This window comes from Sinocyclocheilus grahami, unplaced genomic scaffold (genome assembly GCF_001515645.1).
Source record: "Sinocyclocheilus grahami isolate Dianchi unplaced genomic scaffold, SAMN03320097.WGS_v1.1 scaffold295.1, whole genome shotgun sequence".
Taxonomy (NCBI): domain Eukaryota; kingdom Metazoa; phylum Chordata; class Actinopteri; order Cypriniformes; family Cyprinidae; genus Sinocyclocheilus; species Sinocyclocheilus grahami.
In genome coordinates this window covers 1,195,427-1,215,987 of record NW_015505474.1, presented here as the reverse complement: position 1 = coordinate 1,215,987, position 20,561 = coordinate 1,195,427, and the positions used below count along the sequence as shown (strand labels likewise).

The window sequence follows — 20,561 nt, the reverse complement described above, 5'->3', positions numbered from 1 at the left end:
TATAATACTACTTATAAAGATTTATTACTATTTGTTGAATATTTATTTAAATATTATAGAATAAATTTATATTAATTGTCTATTTAAATAATAGTAGTATTGAATAATTGATTAATGGTTTAATATCAAAAGTAATATTAAAATATTATATAATATATATATATATATGTAGTATATGTATGTAATAGGTGCCCAGAAGTACGATATTCCATGCAGTTATAACTATTTAAACCGCATTTCCTAAATATTTTATTATTTAAAATGCATGTTTTATTATGTATTATTTATAATTGTTTGTTGAATATGTAAATATGATTTATTATATTTATTTTAAATGTCTTAATTATTATTATTTATGAATATTTTAATAATTATAGTACTGAATAATTTAGTAATGGTTTCATATCAAACGTAATATTAAAGAAGTTAGATTTATAGTATATTTATGTAATAAGTGTCCAGAAATACTGTTACATGCAGATATTACCGGTTATTTAAATGCATTTTTTGTGACTATACACACACACACACTCACATACACTCACATACGTGTTACAATAAATAAATAAATGATCATAATAATAATAATATTATTATTATTATATAAATATTTAAATAATAATCATATTAAATAATAAAAAAAACAAATGTAATTGCATTAATTGTATTGTTTTATATTCATTAAAATTTATTAAAAATATTAATTCAAAAACAATTTTTTTTTGTTTGTTTTCATGTAGGTTTCCTTTTGTTTTCCGTTGATTTGACAAAAAGATAGTTCCACCCCAAATTCATGCTATTGGTTGAGCCAGTGTTTTATTTGAATCTTAAGTATTTTAAAATGGAAGGAAATGACGCATTTAAGTGAATTGGGGAATGCATCTTGATGTTGAAAAAAAAAAGAAAAGTTCATGTAAATGTTACTTGTCAAATTTGCATTTCAAATAGAGATTTCAGTGATTTTCAGCTGTTCAGAAGCATTATTTTTCTCTCTAGGTGGGAAGTTATGGTGGGCAGACGATGTTCTCGCTCAGCTGGGAACCGTTAACAAGAGGGACGGAAAAAACCTGACGGTTCTTCGGAATAAGACCACAGGCGTCGTCCACATCAAAGTGTATGACAAAGACAGTCGGAAAGGTAAAAAGAAAGCAGTATTTTTAATATATATATATAATTGTATTTTTAAAAATATGATTTCATATACTACCTGGCTTGGAAAGCACTAATAATAATAATACATAAAATTAAGTAAATAAATAAATAAATAAAGATCTTTGTCATTTCTTCAAGGTGAGGTTGCACATGACTCGGACTGTGGTTATATTTCATAATGGTTATGTTTCTATGGCTACACATTGTCAAAGCCCTTTCCTCTTAATGAATTATGGAGAGAGACATTCATATCACTGACAGGTCTATTAGCAGAGGAGTGCTTGATCTCTAAACGCTCTATTAGGATAAAAAAAAGGCAATTAGGGACTCTTAAAGGTAAATCTTTTTGCTTCCTTCTCAAATCTCCTCATACCAATTAGCTCCCACATTTATCTCTCTGACATGGACCTCATGGGAGCGAAGGCCCATCTCATTACGCCACTTCAAATGAACTGGGGTGTTTCTGTCGAGGTGTCCGAGGAGCAAAGTCAAAGCGCCACCGTTTTTTTCCCCTTTCACTTCTTTTTGTTTGTGATGTTCTTGAAATTGGTTTAAGATGGTACACAAGCTAGTCCCCAAGCTAGTTTGACAGATTAGCTTTAGATACACCTGTTCACCTTCACAGATTCTCGAATTCTCTTCGTAGGTCGCAATCCTTGTGTACCGAACAACGGCGGATGTTCCCAGCTTTGCCTTCCCACTTCTGAAACAACACGGACGTGTTCTTGTACTACGGGCTACAACCTTCGTCCGGACCGCTCCACCTGTGAAGGTACGACCGTTAGTTTTGACCTCTGCATACGGACATAATTAGCCTTCCGGTATTATTATTATTATTATTTCAAGAGCATATTGACCTGGACAGGGGTTGGTTTTATTTTTTTCTTTGCTAGGTCTTCAGTCTTTCCTGATGTACTCCATTAATGAAGGTATAAGAGGACTGTCTCTTGATCCCAGCGATAACTCTGAAGTTTTGATGCCGCTAACTGGCACTCTGTTCGCCGTGGGTCTGGACTATCATGCCGGTAAATGCACTTTCTCTTTGATTATAAAAGAAAAAGCACAAAAACAAAAATAAATATTTATAATTAAATAATTTATGATTTTATATTATGAATTAATATGATTAATTCACACATGAAAATGTATTTCAGCTTTCATTTTATTTGTAGTAATTGTATGGCTTTAGTCATTGTTATTAGTTTTTGATATTTATTTGTATTTTAGCTTTAGTTTTAATAATTGTAATATTTTAGCTTAAACACTTTTTTAGTTTAGTGAAAACGTTTTTCAGCTAACAGTTATATTTTATTTTACCTTTTCTTTATATACATGAATTTTTAAATCACAAAGGAAACTGCATTTTAATATTTTTTTTACAGATATGTACATGGTGTTATTTTAATATTATTTATTTAATACTATTTCTTTATTCATTTTTTTTAATTAGCTTTTATTTTTGTTTGCTATTTTCTTTTTAAAATTAAAGTTTGTTCTAGTAATTTTGTTACGTGCTTTAATTTGGTTGTTGTTTGTTTTTCATATTTATTTTTAAAATTCTTTTTATTTCAGTTTTAGCTTTAGTAACTTTTTTTTTACTTCAATTTAAACATTTAATTCAGTTAGTTACCAAGGCAGCATTTTTCATCTAATATTTAGATTTGAATTCATTCCAGCTTTATTTCAATTACATGAATTATTAAATCATTAAGGAACGTGTATTTTAATGTTTTTTACTGTTTTTTTAACTGTAATAGTTACAATTTGCTTTGAAGATTAATTGGTTAAAACTGTTAGATGTTTAATATAAAAAGAGGTTAACCCCTAATGAATGGTATAAAAATGTGGGGAAAATATATTATGTACTACAGATTATAATTAGGTAGAAAGTTTTGATTCTTCTCAAATGAGCTGTTATTGTTCTTTGAATTAGTTGTGTATTTAGAAACCAAAGCAATTAGGCATTGCCATGCCATGTGTCTAACAACATATCACCTCTTGACATGGGGAAAACGTTCATTTGCAGGGTATCTGCCAGTATTTTGGACAGATTTCTATAGTGCAGTAATTGGACAGATGTCTCCACACTGATACAGAAATGCTACACTTTGCATCAGCGACAGACAGTTTGCAGCTCTCCATTTGCATGATAGAGCAAATATTGGCTTTGCATTGCTTGTCTAAATATTTTTTTCATTGCAAGTTGAGGTGAAGGGATGCGATATGCTGTTATGACAGATGGAAGATAATCTGAACAGATTAGCTGGACAGATGAGCTGATGTCTCATAACAGTGTGAATGGGCTTCATTGGAGTTTTTGTCAAAAGGGATATAATGTAAATTTTTGAGTGGGTGAGGAGCTAGTGATGCATGAAGCTACGGATAATGTTGTGCGGCCAAGTCAAAGCAATTTTCATGAAAAGCGTTTTGAAAGGGACAGACCATGGGAGCCAGGACAATCACGGGTACCTTGGGCCTTTTTAGCCTCTATTGTTCTGGAGAAAAGACAGGTTTGAATGAGAGGGAAAGGGCAAAGACATTTTGGCCAGCAGAAACAGACCCATTTTTGTAGGTGGAGCTTGGCACGCGACCTTGTTTATTCAAAATTGCCCACCTGCACAAGAATGTGTACAGTTCTTCGCTGCTGTGACATAATAGGCAAAAAAAACCCCTTTACTTTAACTTTTTTTTTTTACGGTAATTGCCGAAGCAACACTTCTCAGTTTTATTTAGCAGGACTATTATAGTTAACTAAAAATAAAAAAAAGTTAATTGAAATAAAATAAATGTTAACTGAAATAAAATAAAATATAAAAAACATTTATTTTATTTTATTATTTAAATTTTATTTTGAATGCAACTTTTCTCATTTTCATTTAACGTGATGTACCATAACTACAACTAAAATAAATTAAAAATACAAAAAACTATATAGAAATATTCAAACAAAATGTAAACAAAAATTAATAAAAATGACACGAACACAATTTCAAGTTTTCCTTTCTCTTTGGAGTGTTACAAGCTGTTCGTGAATATATAAGATCCCTAAAGTTGCAAAGACTAAGGTCTCAAACCCAAAGAGATATTCTTTATAAAAGTTAAGACTCGTCCATGCCCTCCTAAAACGGCTCGTTTAAACACGCCCCCACATGTCTACATCACTGTGTGGGAAGATTTGCATAACGCTGCCCAAATGTTCACACAAAGAAATAAGGCGTAACTTTTATTCTCGCTGTAGTATTGTTGCCGCCGCCGCCATATCGCCGAGACGCTGTGTGCTTCGTTATGAAAGCGAAACTACTTTGTTTGGCCTTCCAAAAGAGGACACAACTAGAAATCTAACTTAGGCCAGTGGCGGCTCGTCGGGGGAGGCAGGGAAGGCACAGCTTCCCCATCATTTTGAGGTGAAAATGGGAGGAGGACGATTTAATGTTAATAAAATTCACAATTAATTTCAGTTCATGTCTAATAATGTGTATTTTTTGTTTGTAATTTCACAGTTGTAATACCATAACGTGAAAGCGCCGCTTTTCTATCGCGAATGTGCCGAATCTGCTGATGTAGTTACAACCGCTAATGATTGAGAAAGGGTAGGGGGTGGCCGGGTGAGAGCTGAGCTCTCGTGCCGCCGTTGGTAAAAAAAAAATAGCCAATCAGCATCGAGTGTTCACTTTCAGCGCTGAGGAGTGTTGAGAAAAGAAACCTCGTAGGGGAGGCTAGCCTCCCTTCTGATATCAACCAATCATCACAGAGACGTAAATTACCTGATATTAGTTTGAACGTCTCCCGCTGCGCTGATAATGTACCAAGTACTTATGATGAGTAGCGATATTGAGTATTTGATTGCCAACAGATTTACCAAGCTGTCATTCAAATAGTGTATATATACAAATAAAAAAAGGGAAAACACGCCTAAGCTGGATATAGGCTACAGCAGTCGGCTTAATTAAATGGCGCAACAGGCAGCTCTCTTTTAACACAGACTTTTAAGAAGGGATGGATGTTTGCTTCAAGTGAAAGGCCAGGTAAGTGAAATTATATTATCTTGCTGTATGTATGTCGTTTTCTTTATGTTTTCTGACTAAAAGCAACCAAAAAGCCATTTTAAAGTGGTTAAGCAAATAATAATAATAATAATAATAATCGGCAGGGATCCCAGAGCAATACAATTAGTGTGCCTCCTCTATTTTAAAACCCACGAGCCGCCACTGGTTTAGGCAAACCTTTTAACTATGGGTTATTTTCTAATTGCATATCTTAGGAAATGACACGTTGTACTGGACAGACATGGGCTCCAACAGAATCTCTAGATCCAGTCGAGATCAGACCTGGAGAGAGGACATCATCACAAGCGGTCTCGGACGTGTTGAAGGACTAGCAGTGGACTGGATTGCAGGTGTGAAGGTTTCTCTTATTTTAGCATTTCTGTGCATTTCCAAATTGATGTTGTCAAGCTTATTGTTTCTCTGTTGGTTCAGGGTCTTTGTTGCTTTGCATCCAAAGGTAATATTTACTGGACGGACCATGGCTTTAATCTCATCGAGGTTGCACGATTGAACGGCATGTACCGCGCCGTGGTGATATCTGACGGTCTTGATCAACCCAGAGCCATTGCTGTACACCCAGTGAAAGGGTATGTATCTGCCTTTGTATGTTTCCACTCTGAAAATACACTGTGGTTTATTTTTTTCTAATGCTAAGCTTCAGTTTCACCCAAGTGTGGCAACAGCATTTAAATTAATGACCTATGATCGTCTAGAGAGCAGTTAGCATGTGCAATTAGCACCTCAAAGCTTGTGCCATGTCATGAAGGCGCTGTGTGTTTCGTTGTGAAAGCGAAACTACTTTGTTTGGCCTTCCAAAAGAGGACGATATCCACTTCATCATGCCTAGAACTGATCCGTGCTGGTCGCTGAGGAAATACATAAACTTCGCGCTGTGGATTGTTGGATCGGCTTTCATCGTGGATGAAGTGGAGCTGACATGTGGTTGCCGCAAGCCTGCCGGCTGCCGCTCACTCTAGGCCGCGATGTGTGACGCTGTGTTTCGTTGTGAAAGCGAAAACTTCACTATTCTAATTTATGCAATTTGCCTAAAAGGTAAACATGTATTTTTGAATGTTTATAGCCTATATTTTTATGGAAAGAGATAGGTCTTTTTTTTTTGCAGTGTAAATGGCTGTCTGACTCACCGCGTCAATAACAAAACATTTTGAAAATAACACGCTCATATCTTACAGTTTCCTTCAAATTCTATCTTTTAAATATGGTGTTTGTCACAATATTGGGAAGAGCATGAAAGGGGTTATCATTAGGATACTGTCTGTGCGCGACACCTGTGAACAGAGGTTCTAGAGTACTGTCTTCAACCTGTTCAAACCAGCCAATGGACTGTTTGATCAACGAGCGCATCCTTATGTCTGTCATTGCCGTCTATGTTCCAAAGCCATCAAATGGTCAAGTTCACAAAAATGATCATTATTATGCATGCAAAGGTATTTTCTCAGAACATTTGTTTTGCTATTTAGAACACAATTTAAAGCGGATGAAAGATGTGAAGGTCTTTAACCAGGATCGGGAGAAAGGTTGAGGTTTCACTTAATGGCAGTTTTCCTGTTCTTTGAACATTGCACACAAGTACAAGTTTATCCCAGATAAAGCAGGGGTGTCCAATCCCACTTCTAGAGAACCACCTTTTTGCAGAGTTTAGCTCCAACCTGCTCCACCCCACCTACCTGGAAGTTTCTAGTAATGCTGAAGACCTCGATTAGCTAGTTCAGAGGTGATTAATGAGCACTAGAGCTAAACTCAAAAGGAAAGTTGCCCTCCAGGAGCAGGATTAGATACTCCTGCTGATGAACGAACGCCTGACGATGGACGCCATGTGTAAAAGAGATCAATTAAACTTGATGTCGTAGCAGTAAATGTCTGAGAAAATTCTTGGTTTTTGAAGTTTGTTTGCATGCTGAATCTATTGTCTCAAAATTATTGTTAGCTTGTATCATTTGTTTAGACCAGTAGTTCCCAACCCTGGTCCTGGAGGCACCCCAACACTGCACATTTTGCATGTCTCCTTTCTCTGACACACCAATTTCAGGTCTTGGAGTCTCTACTAAGGATCTGATGACCTGAATCAGGTGTCTTTGATTAAGGAGACATGCAAAACATGCAGTGTTGGGGTGCCTCCAGGACCAGGGTTGAGAACCACTGGTTTAGACCACATGTGTCAAACTCCACTCCTGGGCGGCCAAAATCCTGCAGAGTTCAGCTCTAAAAACACCTGCTTGTATATTTCTAGTAATCCTGAAGACCTTGATAAGCTGGTTCAGGTGGGTTTAATTAGGGTTGGAACTAAACTCTGCAGGACAGTGACCTTCTAGGAACTGAGTTTGACACCTTTGGTTTTGAAACTTTGTAGGGAGTCTGATTTCAGATTTTCTGACTTACCCAGGTACGAACGCTTGCAGCAGAGCGAATGGAGGATGCCAGCAACTTTGTTTTTACTTGGGGAATAACCGGAAAACTTGTGCTTGTGCTCACGGATATCTTGCTCAGGATGGACTCAGGTGCAACAGGTACGAGGGTTACCTGCTCTACTCTGAGAGGACCATTTTGAGGAGTATTCATCTATCGGACGAGAATAACCTCAACTCGCCCATCAGGGCATACGAGAACCCAAATTATTTTAAAAACGTTATAGCTTTGGCCTTTGATCATCGTCAGAAAGTGCACGGAACCAATCGGATTTTCTTAAGCGATGTTCATTATGGAAATATACAAGTCATCAATGACGACTGGACAGGACAACGCGTCATTGCTGAGAGTAAGTAATATTGTCTAATTACTTTTCTTGCTTGTGTTGTTAGTTGCACTTTTTTTGTTGTATTTTGTTTTGCAGACATAGCAAGTCGTTGCATTGAGAACCCTGGTGTAACTTAACCATTGTTTAGAAAGCCGATACCTTCCGAATAATGCTGATGAATGATTTTTACAGAGCTTTTCAGACATCCTTAATGTTTATAGTTTACATCACGTCTGTGAGAAACATTTGAAAGAATTGGAAATTGGTTGTCAAACTTGTCAAAACGTATTGACCATTTTCCAGAACACTTCTATTGGAACGTCCGGCCTGATGTTGTCTGTCCATTGTGCTTTCATTAACATATTTATTTGCTTTATTTGCAATGCAGCTCATATTTGTAGCAGCATCACGGCCAATTAACGGTGGTAAAATGTAAATAAATTATCCTCACAGGGTACAGCCAATTACTCTGATAAAGCGGCAGCCCAGTAGCTGGCATTGAAATTCATACTTCTTGTGATTTATCAGGCCCTAACCTTGTCAACATTAACACGCATCTCATTTAATCAGTATGCCATTAACCTGCAGAGCTGTCAGTTCGCAGCTGCCGTGCTGAACAATAGCTTGCCTGAGAGGAAATGTGATATTTGTCAAACGAGGCTGTCGCAGGCGCTCAGATTGTTACACCTGACCCTAGATGCTAAGCTTTATCCTGTGTCATGAATTTATGCTGATATATTGCAAGCATGTGTGCTGGCGTTCAGCTGATAAACAGCTTGTCTGTACGTACTCTTGTTTGAGGGCTGATAGAGGTGAGGGAATGACTGCTAGCTCTTTAGTCGAAGTGACTTTTTTTATATGAGCTGATTTGTGACGATATTATTTTTTAAATTGAGTTTAAAGTGAACTGACTCGTCAGAGCGGTAAATAAGGATGAATCTCATAATACCTGGCAAGCATGGGAATGTGAATTTGTCAATAATTTTCTTAATTTTCATGAGAATAGTTTTGATTTTGGGGTGAAATCTGACCTGGGCATGTTTTTGTACATTTCATCTGACAGCTATAACTGTGTTGCTCTAACATCTCCAAAGATAGCTTTTGTTCACAGGAAGGCTCAAATCTGACATTGCAGCTTAAATCAAAGCCAGTTCAAGACCAGACAGTTGCTCGGCTCGATGACTTTTACTCAGACCTCTATAGTTTTCACCAGTGCTGGTGATTAATAAAGACTTTGTTTTCGTCACGCTGTTAATAATGCTTCCTAGTCTTTTTTTTTTTTTTTGACAACAGCTTAGCCTGTTCAGTCAGCGTGAACTTTCACAGACAGAGGAATCACACCTAATCTTTTTTGCTCTTCATGTATACGACTATCAAAACTGTCATAGGCGCACCCTGCCTGCCTCTTCCTGTGCTCGCAACAGAGCCTCGGGGTTATTTTACACTTAAATTGCAGCATGTTTGTTCTTGCAAGCTGTTGATGACTTTTTAAAGGTGTACTTTACCTAAAATTGAAAAATGTGTCATCGTTTAGTCAGACTCATTTTGTTGTTTCAAAACCTGTTGGACTTACTTACTTCTGTGCAACACAAAAGAAGACATTTTAAAGAATGATGTAGTTGCTCATTTCCATGCAATACCAATGAATAGGAACTGGAGTTTCCAGGATTTTGTTTTTTTGTTTTTTCTTTTATTTCTTCTAATTTAAGCCATTATTCATTAAATTTGGCATGTTTATTTATAAAAAATAAAAAGTAGAGATGCCAGAATTATGACCAAATCATTCTATTAAGGCAGATCCTTTGAATGAATCAATCTATCTAAATGATAATTAAATCTAAACTTAAATTTATCTAAATCTCAAGTTTAGAGTCAATCAGTCTTGAGTAATAATATCAGGATATGTATCGAATATTGTCAAAATTTGGGAAAAACATCTGGATGAGTGAGCTGTAAACTTCTGCATTCAGATTGAGTCAGTAAATTAAACTTGAGAACTAGATCAGTCCGATTCATAAATGAATCATTCAGACCCGTTTTGTAAACAAATTAACTGATTCATTCAAAAGCTCTGATCTAAAAGCTTCACTCCTGATTCATCTCCGCTTCTCTCATGAATGTGCCAAATTTAGTGAATAATGACAAAAATTTCGAGTTTTTCACTCAGAACTCATATAACTTCAGAAGACTTGAAGTATAGTGTCTCTTTTGTATCTTTTTGAAGCTTGAACATTCCAGTCCTGATTTTTTTTTTGTAGTTGCATGAAATTAGCAAGTAGAATTCTTTAAAAATATAATTTTTTGTGTTTCGTGTTTCACATTAATGTGCCTTTTTTACTTCTAGGTGAACAGTTTCTTTAAAATAACACTTCATTTATGCTCTATTCACAACTCAGGGTTATTTTTAGACATGTTACTAAGTTACGGAAAGGCTAATCAGTGTAGAAAACACAAAAAAACTAACAACACCAAAGTATAATTAGTCATTTAAGAGAGACATGTCTGGTTTATGAATGAAGAGAGAGGCCATTGTAATTCTAAGGGAATTTAGGAGAGAATATTAGAAAGAATTAAAGGTTTTACTTAGTCAAGACTCCATAAGCACACAAGACCTCAAGCCCTGAAGGCTTTTTATCCTCGTGTGAAGAAAATCGATTGTGGGTTAGGGGTGAAAGAGAGCTACTGCGAGAGTATTGGCTTGGAGAGAGAGACATGCAGAGGGAAGACGTCAGACAGACAGCGAGCGTGAACTATGCCAGAGGGGTTTGACAGCACTTGATCAGCCTTCAGGCCTTTAGAGAAAGAGTGAGACACAGTGATGCCAACGCTGAGTCTCAGCCGGGGGAAATCTGTCTTTGTTAGCCAGAGGACGGTGATGGATCGCAGGCGGGATGTGATCACTTGACACACACGTAACATATAGTACAGGAGACGTGTCCAAGGCAACACGGAGGCCTCGGCTGTCTTACGTAACTCTCGTCGGACCCCGAAGTGGAAATGTCATGTCGCCTTCATTCCTAAAACCAGTCATTTTCATCTGGAGCCTTGTTCCTGTTGACCTCTGATAAGAAAATACCAGGTTATTGCTGTTTAATGCCAAGTTTGCTTTCTTAGCACTTGTTCCTGGTCTTCCTTGTTTTACGATTTTTCTATGGATGCATGATATGTTGGTATCATAGTGGGTTTAGTATTTATTTATTAATTAATTTATATCAATATTGTATATTTATTTTTGCATACTTATTTCTTCCTGGTTTTTGCATTTTAGATTTCCATTGCCATCATTTAACACTCACTTAAAGGTCTGTCATGACAACTCTTGGAGAGTTTAGCATTGTAATATACAGTACCTGTACTTGGGGATGTTAACGTGTTTGGTCTTGGAGGAATAGATCTGCTACGCTGCTGCGGCGGCAGAGCAAGTACAGATATTTGCTACTGCCAATACATCCACAGTCATGCTGCTGTGAGCATGTAGGAAATACTGCTGCTGCACATATAACATAGATGAAATAACCCCCATATATAACAGACATTAAATTACCCCCTACAGATCTATACAGGTGGAGCTGGAGAAGGTGGAGGGTTTTGTTGCATTTATTTTAGGAGAAAAAAAAAAGAATATATATTTAATTAATGTTATGGTTAATACAATCATTTTATTGTGAATGGTGAGTTCACAATGTTTAACTTGTATATTTATACAATAATATACAAACAGAATAAGATTTCCCATTTTTGTTTAAAGTACTAAAATATGTAAAACTAAATAAACTATATAAGACAAACACACAACACTAAAACTTATTACTAAAACTGTAAAAAAAAATCTAATTCACGTATCAATATAAACATACAACTTTAATAGTATTTTATTTGCATTTTTTAATAGTATTAGATTTTGTTTTGTTTTTGCAAATGCCCAATTTTTACTATTCCTGTCAGTTCTGGCTAATATCAAACACTGCCCATTACATATCTGTTTCACTCCTAAAACCTGATAGCACAGATGTTAAATGGGTTGCAAACGGGCAATTTATGTTGACTTGAAGTGTTTGCGACACATGATGGATTGCAGACATTAGCAAATCTGCAAACACTTTGTAACAAACTTTTTTGAGATCTCATGTAGAACACTAGAGGAGATGCATGTGAGACTAAACGGTGTTTTTTTTTCTCAAAAGAGCAGGAGATTTAAGTGTCAGTTTGCTCTTCATTGTATCTCATTGCTGTCTTGGAGATATATATATATTTTTTTTTTTTACATTTATTATTTATTAATTTATTTTATTTTATTTATTTTTTATTTATTTATTTATTATTATTTTTTTTTTAATTTATTTATTATTATTTTTTAACCAGAACACAGTGAAATTTGCATTAATCTGTCCCTGTAACATTCAATGCTATTTAACCACTTTTTGTGTTGTACGAGTAAAGGGGGAACAATTAAGTGCTTGCAGGAGTCAGATTTGACTGATCATGGGTCGAGAGTAGGGATGATCTATAAGACCATGGTGGAGGATTTGCTACTCAACGGATCCGGAGCTCATTGACAAATATCTTATATTGTAAGATGCGCACCCTTTACACAGAATGCGCGTGATTTATATTTTTTTTTTTTTTACATTTATTATTTTTTAATTTATTTTTTTTTATTTTTTTTTTTTTTATTTATTTATTATTTATTTTTTTTAAATTTATTTATTATTATTTTTTAACCAGAACACAGTGAAATTTGCATTAATCTGTCCCTGTAACATTCAATGTTATTTAACCACTTTTTGTGTTGTACGAGTAAAGGGGGAACAATTAAGTGCTTGCAGGAGTCAGATTTGACTGATCATGGGTCGAGAGTAGGGATGATCTATTATTTCTTATTTTAGGAATAGGAGAATAGGATATAATTTTAGGAAAACTGTAATTTATAACACACCACTATATGCAAACCTTAGCAAAAAAATTAAAAAATTAATTTACACACACACATATATATATTTTATTATTATTTTTTTTTAACCAGAACACAGTGAAATCTGCATTTGCATTAATCTGTCCCTGTAACATTCAACGCTACTGAACCACTTTTTGTGCAGTACGAGTAAAGGGGGAACAATTAAGTGCTTGCAAGAGTCAGATTTGACTGATCATGGGTTGACCTACAAGACCATGGTGGAGGATTTGCTACTCAACGGATCCGGAGCTCATTGACAAATATCTTATATTGTAAGATGCGCACCCTTTACACAGAATGCGCGTGATTGCGAAATCGAAAGTGAACAGCGTGAGCGCTCATTCAAAAGAGATTGAAATACTTCCCATTTATAGCAGCTCCCTGATACGCGAAAATTATATGCGATATTAGAATGTTTGCGGAAGTGGGCGGTAGGGCTGCACGATTAATCAAATGTGATTGTCATGCGCATTTTGATAGTAATGCCGGTTCTGTAATCAGCAGGAAATCATCGTCATGTGCTTTCAGATGGAGCAGAATTTACTACACATAGCCACATATTTCATAGTATTTAAGCAGTGATAATTGCATTGCATTATAAATGTACTTTATTTGAATGAAAATTATAATAATAAAAACTCAGATAAACCGTATATTGTCGTAGTCGTTTATTAGTCACGTTGAATCAATGAAAGCAGTTGAATCTTCTGTTTATTCAGCTGCAGCGATTTTCTGGGTTTCTTCTGCGAGGCGTATTTGGAGCCTTTGGATGGAAATTTACTGCTGATCACAGAACCGTGCTTCACTGAAAGATACGCATGACAATCACAGCTTCTAGCCTGTTGCATTACAGTACATGAAAGTTTACTTACCACATACACCGAGTAAGGAGAAATGTATGATAGGACGATGGCGAATGATTTGCAGATCCTGAGCACCAATGACAAACATCTAATCTTGTCAAATGTGTGGTAAGTACTGCCGCTCCATAGTATAGAGTCCTTGTGATCGCGAATCGTGAAAGTGAAAGTAAAATGAGAGCGCGCAATCGAAAGCGGTTTCAATAGCGGCTCCCTGATGCCCGCAATTTATATACAGTCGCCTATACTATACCCCTCAGCTTAACATCGTGATGTCTGTCAGCCAGCGACGATGGCATCATCTATCGGCCCAACCCGAAAACCAATTTTAAGTGTACATTTTTATTCATTAAGGGGTCTGTTAAATTTAATAATCAAAGTGAGGAAAAAACTATTTCAGGCTAATTAACATTTTTGTGGTATCAATATGAAAAAAGTGTTTTAAAAATTAAGTGAAATCACATCTGCCTATGAGAGAGAATGTGGGGGAAACTAGTGGAATAGCTGCAGTCAGACTGAGGGGAGTAGATGGATGCATCAAAATTGCTGATAAAATCTGCTAACTTTGAACAAACTACTCGGGTATGATACGGCCTCCACATACTCAAGAAATACCAGCATTTAAAATATGCATTTAACATCATAATGAAAAGTACTACATAGCCTTCTCTTGCCTGACAGCACTGGTTAGAAACCATACATCCAATTCAAGTGTTTTATAAATGAAAAATGGCAGACATTCATAATTTAAATATTTGATGCCTAATTATTTATACTTGGTATTTTTTTAATGCATACACTGTAAAAAATTATTGTTATTTTAACGGTAAAAGACTGTAAAAATACTACAGTTAAAAACCTGTTAATTGGTTAACAGTAAGTTTTCATACTACAGGTTAGGGCTGAACGATTTTGGAAAATCTAATTTATTTATTATTATTTTTTAACCAGAACACAGTGAAATTTGCATTAATCTGTCCCTGTAACATTCAATGCTATTTAACCACTTTTTGTGTTGTACGAGTAAAGGGGGAACAATTAAGTGCTTGCAGGAGTCAGATTTGACTGATCATGGGTCGAGAGTAGGGATGATCTATAAGACCATGGTGGAGGATTTGCTACTCAACGGATCCGGAGCTCATTGACAAATATCTTATATTGTAAGATGCGCACCCTTTACACAGAATGCGCGTGATTGCGAAATCGAAAGTGAACAGCGTGAGCGCTCATTCAAAAGAGATTGAAATACTTCCCATTTATAGCAGCTCCCTGATACGCGAAAATTATATGCGATATTAGAATGTTTGCGGAAGTGGGCGGTAGGGCTGCACGATTAATCAAATGTGATTGTCATGCGCATTTTGATAGTAATGCCGGTTCTGTAATCAGCAGGAAATCATCGTCATGTGCTTTCAGATGGAGCAGAATTTACTACACATAGCCACATATTTCATAGTATTTAAGCAGTGATAATTGCATTGCATTATAAATGTACTTTATTTGAATGAAAATTATAATAATAAAAACTCAGATAAACCGTATATTGTCGTAGTCGTTTATTAGTCACGTTGAATCAATGAAAGCAGTTGAATCTTCTGTTTATTCAGCTGCAGCGATTTTCTGGGTTTCTTCTGCGAGGCGTATTTGGAGCCTTTGGATGGAAATTTACTGCTGATCACAGAACCGTGCTTCACTGAAAGATACGCATGACAATCACAGCTTCTGTCGAATCGCGATCTCGATTCCATTTCAATTTATCGTGCAGCCCTAGCGGGCGGGGACAAACCTTCCAGGAGCGGAACGCACACGTTGTCACTGTTTAAGTTCAGAGGTAAGAAGACTGCTATCTAGCAGTCGGGATATAAACTCAAAACGAAACAACGGCCATGAATCTTGTATACAATTTTTTTTTAAATATCGATATTGCGTTTTTGAGAATGATACAGTATCTCCAAACAAAATATCGCGATACTCACATGTATCGATATTTTCTTACACCCCTACTGCTCAGGTTGCAGTGGGATAAACTCAAAAAAAAAAAATTCTCCCATGCTTTATGTAATTGCAACATCAAAAAGACTGAATAATTGTTTGATCAGTGCACAGTTTTGTTTTTCACTAAAAGGCCCAAGCAGGTTATAAAAATGCGCTGTACTTTGCGTCGGGTCGTACATGATATGGTTGCATATAGGCAATACATGACATGACTGTTAATTCAGCTACTGCAGTATTGTGTTATTTCACAGGCAAATTTTTAAAACTTAAAAATAAAAGTGCAGGAAAAAATACAATGTTATGAGAAGTGTTTTATTCTCTAAATATTACTTTAATTTTGTCACACATTTATTCTCAAACTTTTGACTTCTTAATCTTCTATTTAATTTTTATTTATGTATTTTTTAATTTTAACATTGAACTAAAGTGCTGTTGTAATATATAAAATATTATATTTTATATTAGTCATTTGTTACATTTAATTGCATTTTTATTTATTTACATTTTAATTACATTTTTACATTTTTTTTTTCATCTTTTTGTTTTAAAATGTAATTGAGTGTTTTATTATAACATATTATAATATTTTATAATATATTCATTTATCTTATTGTTACATTCAACTACATGTTTAAACTTGAACAAAATAAATAATTTTAAAAAGTTTTTTTTTGCTCCTTGAAGTGAGACACTGTGAAATCCTTATATAACCTGGAAAACATAATGAAATAAAAAGTCATAAAATTAGGCAAAATAATCTATTTTTCATTCTGTTTTTGTTTTTAATTATTTATTTTAACATGCCACTATTGTAGTATCATTATATATATTTTAGAAAATAGGAATTTATATATTTGTCAATTTTGCGTGTGACTATATGTATAATTTTCCAGTTCTTCACAAAGTGCAGTGTTTTAATTTAAGTAAATTACTTACGAATGTTTTTAAGACCACAAAATGTGTATTTTTTTTATTTATTTTTTAGATTTAGTTTGATTTACGTAGATTTCCACAACACATCTTGACCTTTTCTGACACCTAGCTGTTTCACATCAACCATCTGTCTGCTTTTTCTTCTTTTTGAATCACTTCTGAAAGAACATGTGCCTGCCATCTGGTTTTATGGCTTTCAGATCAACTGCTTGCATTTGTGCATGGCAATGTGATTGATAGAAGGTATGAAATGACTAGATATAAGTATTTGTGCATCATTTCAGGCTTTAAAGTGTGTGTAGTAGGTCACCGCATTGTTGTCATGTTTCCTTCTGTAGATGTTGGTTCTGTGGAGGGGCTGGCGTACCACCGAGGATGGGACGTCCTGTACTGGACGAGCTCCACCACAGCCACCGTCACCCGTCACAGCATTGACCAGACCAGACCAAACGCCTTCAACCGAGACACGGTGGTCTCCCTGTCTGAGGAGGACCATCCACACGTCCTCACTCTGGACGAATGCCAGAAGTAAGTCTAGAGATTTGACTTCATCTTTGACATTTTGAAAGGAATTTTTTTTTTCTTCCTATGTCAAAGTGCTTTAGTTATCCTTAAAAGTATGTATTTAATATGTCTGTCTGTCTATCTATAATAGATATAAGTAATTTATTAAAAAAATAAATAAATAAATATTTTTGTTAGTACAGATACACCTTTTTCACCAAAATGGAGCTGGTTGGCAATTGGTTTTTATATACATTATTGATTATACTGTAAATTCATTTTTTACATATTTCTTATTTTTATATTTTTTTAAATGTAATTTTCATAACTAATTGCTTGTGCAATTAAATCTATACTTTGTTCAATGATTAAAAAAATATGAATAAAATAAGAAGTGATACTGTATTCTATCTATTTTGCAAGTCCAAAAATGTTTACTTTTCATTACAGTAAAATAAATTCATGTGTCTCAAATGGCAAACGTTTCTGGATTCCACCTCACCTCAAAATAACCCTCGTTGATCAAATTTGTTTTGATGCTGTCTTTCCAAAAGGTCAATTAAGGGAGGGGTCCTCTAATTATTTCGGAGTAATTAGGCGCCGGACCACATACAGAGTATTAATTTTACATCAGTGAGTTATGAGCTTCATAAAGATTCAAATGTGAAAACAGTGTGACCTGTGCTACAGAGATTCGCGGTATTAATCTCCAAACACATTTGCATCTCTTGATCTCTGTCAGCAGTTCCTTTCATTTTCAAATTAGAAAACATTAATTAAGTTCGACTTTTATGCATTTATTTATTATTTTTCTACTGCTGCTCTCCTGAACTGTTCATCATTGCCTTTTTGTGTGATCCACTGATTTTAGTGTCATCTAACGCAGTGCTTCTCAACTAGGTTTTACAGTAGCAAGCCATATAAAAGTGAAATCAAATGTAAATTTATTAATATTACTATAAACTGCTACATTTCTAATACCTGTAAACAAACATTTTGTGGTCAGCACAAACCATGTTTCTCAAGTGAAACTATAGTTTTGTTAATGATTTTGGAGTTAGCATCTGCTAATCTGACTAGCATCTAGATCAGTGGTCACCAACCTTTTTAGGACCAAGATCCCTGACCTCGGCCTTTATGAAAGACAAGATCTACCTATTGAAGAATTGATAGAAAAAGACATCCCAGATTTTACTTCAAATTTGAGGCCTTTTACTTAGTATTTTAATTAGTAATGCGCCCGATCATAACTGATTTAGAATTCAGATTTTCTTTCTCTTTTTTTCTTTAACTAGCAAATTGGATTCTGATACTGATACTGATTTTTAAGCACAGTAGCAAGAAGTCCCAGCAAACCAAAAGCTGCCAAAGATCACAGCTAGGAGTCACACGCCGGCGATAGAAGCCGACACTGCAAGGTGCCGTCACATGCCAGGCTAGCACACTCGTCTCAAACACAAGGACATGCTTCGTCCTTCGACCGACGTCTTTTTCTGCCACATTAAAAGAAAAAGGGCTGATGCTATGAGGCTGTAGCCTTTTTAATTATAATTGCAGATGAATACATTTTTAATGAGGATATTAGCATAGTGCACGCAGCACCAAGGGTGTACATTTAGTTGTAAAAAGACTTTTTAAGAACATTTTTATGTGGCATTCAAAGAAAACATTTACAGTATGTCTGAAATTTAACAGATTACAAAAAAAAAAAGTCTCAGAAAAGACATCAGTTCTGAGAAAAGCACTAGCATGATTTGTTTGCAGATGCCGCTAAGTTTGATATTGTCTAATGTAATGACATTTAGACATTTGTAAGAGTTCTACGCAACTGACGGAATACACGTATGGAAATTCACCATACACACAAACAATTTGCTGCCATATATAACAAGAAGGGCTTTTTAACGTTAACTGAATCAAATTCAACATAAATAGCAATGTGCAAAAATTCAACTAATCATGTTTTTATGAAAAGTGCTGTTTAAAATGTTTATTTAAGTCAATTATATAATAATAATAATAATAATTAACTGGTTAACTCTTATACTTGTAACTCTTGTTTCTATCATAAAGTGAGTAGGACTGTCAGTTTGACATGTTAATAAAATAAAATATATAAAAAAAAAGATTAATAAAATTAATCTTTAAAAAAATGCACAAAGATAAAAAATAACGCAAATGATCATATACTTATAAAAAGTCACATTTTTGTCATATACACATTTAAGAAAAACATAAAATAATAATAAATGTATTCATAAATAAATGTAAGAAATATATAAAATAAAGGCATATTTATATATAAAAATATAATTTAAATAATGTATTTATATATAATGATGTGTGTGTTTATGTATAATTTATTTAACATTTAAAATCAATTCTCAACCAGCTCCATGTCAGTGAAAAAGGCATATACTGTATGTACTAATAAAAATATTAATCAATCAAATCCAAGAAATACAAATGAAATAACTAAATTTAAGAAATAAAATAAACAAATTTTCAGTATATATATAAGAAAGGATAAAAAGAAAGGAATCGAAATTTAAAGAGATAGTTCACCCAAAAATGAAAATTTGATGTTTATCTGCTTAGGGCATCCAAGATGTAGGTGACTTTGTTTCTTCAGTAGAACACATATTATGATTTTTAACTTTAACCGTTGCAGTCTATCAGTTGTATAATGCATGGCAATGGTAACAAAATCTATGAGAGTAAAAAAAACATGCACAGACAAATCCAAATTAAACCCTGCAGCTCGTGACGACACATTGATGTCCTAAGACATGAAACGATCGGTTTGTACGAGAAACCGAACAGTATTTATATAATTTTTTACCTCTAATACACCACTATGTCCAACTGCCTAGAGCGCGCGCACGGCATCCGGTGCGTGAAGTGTATACGCGCTCTGGTGTAGTTTGCGCAAGCGCCGGAAGTGATCTCTTGCACGTATACGTCACTCATTGTTTACACAGTGCACAGTCATTGTAGGTACGATGGCTAATCAAAATGGTACTTACTTGCGCTTATCCGGATTGTTCAAACCGACTTAAAACTAAAAGATTACGTTCTCTCGCGCAAACTCATTCGGGAGTGGTGACTTTCCACGTATTCCCAACTTCTGAGCCTGCTTGCCTGAAGTTATGGTTGATTGCTCTTCGGCTGGATATCAACACACCCATTAACGTAAACTGCGCCAGAGCGCGTACACACCTCACGCACCGGATGCCTTGCGCGTGCTCAAGGCAGTTGGACATAGTGGTGTATTAGAGGTAAAAAATTATATAAATACTGACAAAACACAAACCGATCGTTTCGTGTCTTAGGACATCAATGTGTCATCACGAGCCGCAGGG

At 35.0% G+C, this 20,561-nt stretch overlaps 1 protein-coding gene across 1 annotated transcript in view; it reads left to right on the top strand.

Annotated features, from left to right (window-relative positions):
- lrp1ba (low density lipoprotein receptor-related protein 1Ba) overlaps nucleotides 1–20,561 on the top strand; it is a 286,420-nt gene that overhangs the window by 139,338 nt on the left and 126,521 nt on the right. The window contains exons 30-38 of the mRNA XM_016292960.1: nucleotides 997–1,137; nucleotides 1,799–1,924; nucleotides 2,046–2,177; nucleotides 5,414–5,548; nucleotides 5,656–5,785; nucleotides 6,498–6,607; nucleotides 6,680–6,736; nucleotides 7,603–7,974; nucleotides 17,034–17,223. Coding sequence (XP_016148446.1) covers nucleotides 997–1,137; nucleotides 1,799–1,924; nucleotides 2,046–2,177; nucleotides 5,414–5,548; nucleotides 5,656–5,785; nucleotides 6,498–6,607; nucleotides 6,680–6,736; nucleotides 7,603–7,974; nucleotides 17,034–17,223 — 1,393 coding nt within the window. The remainder of the gene's footprint in view (nucleotides 1–996; nucleotides 1,138–1,798; nucleotides 1,925–2,045; nucleotides 2,178–5,413; nucleotides 5,549–5,655; nucleotides 5,786–6,497; nucleotides 6,608–6,679; nucleotides 6,737–7,602; nucleotides 7,975–17,033; nucleotides 17,224–20,561) is intronic.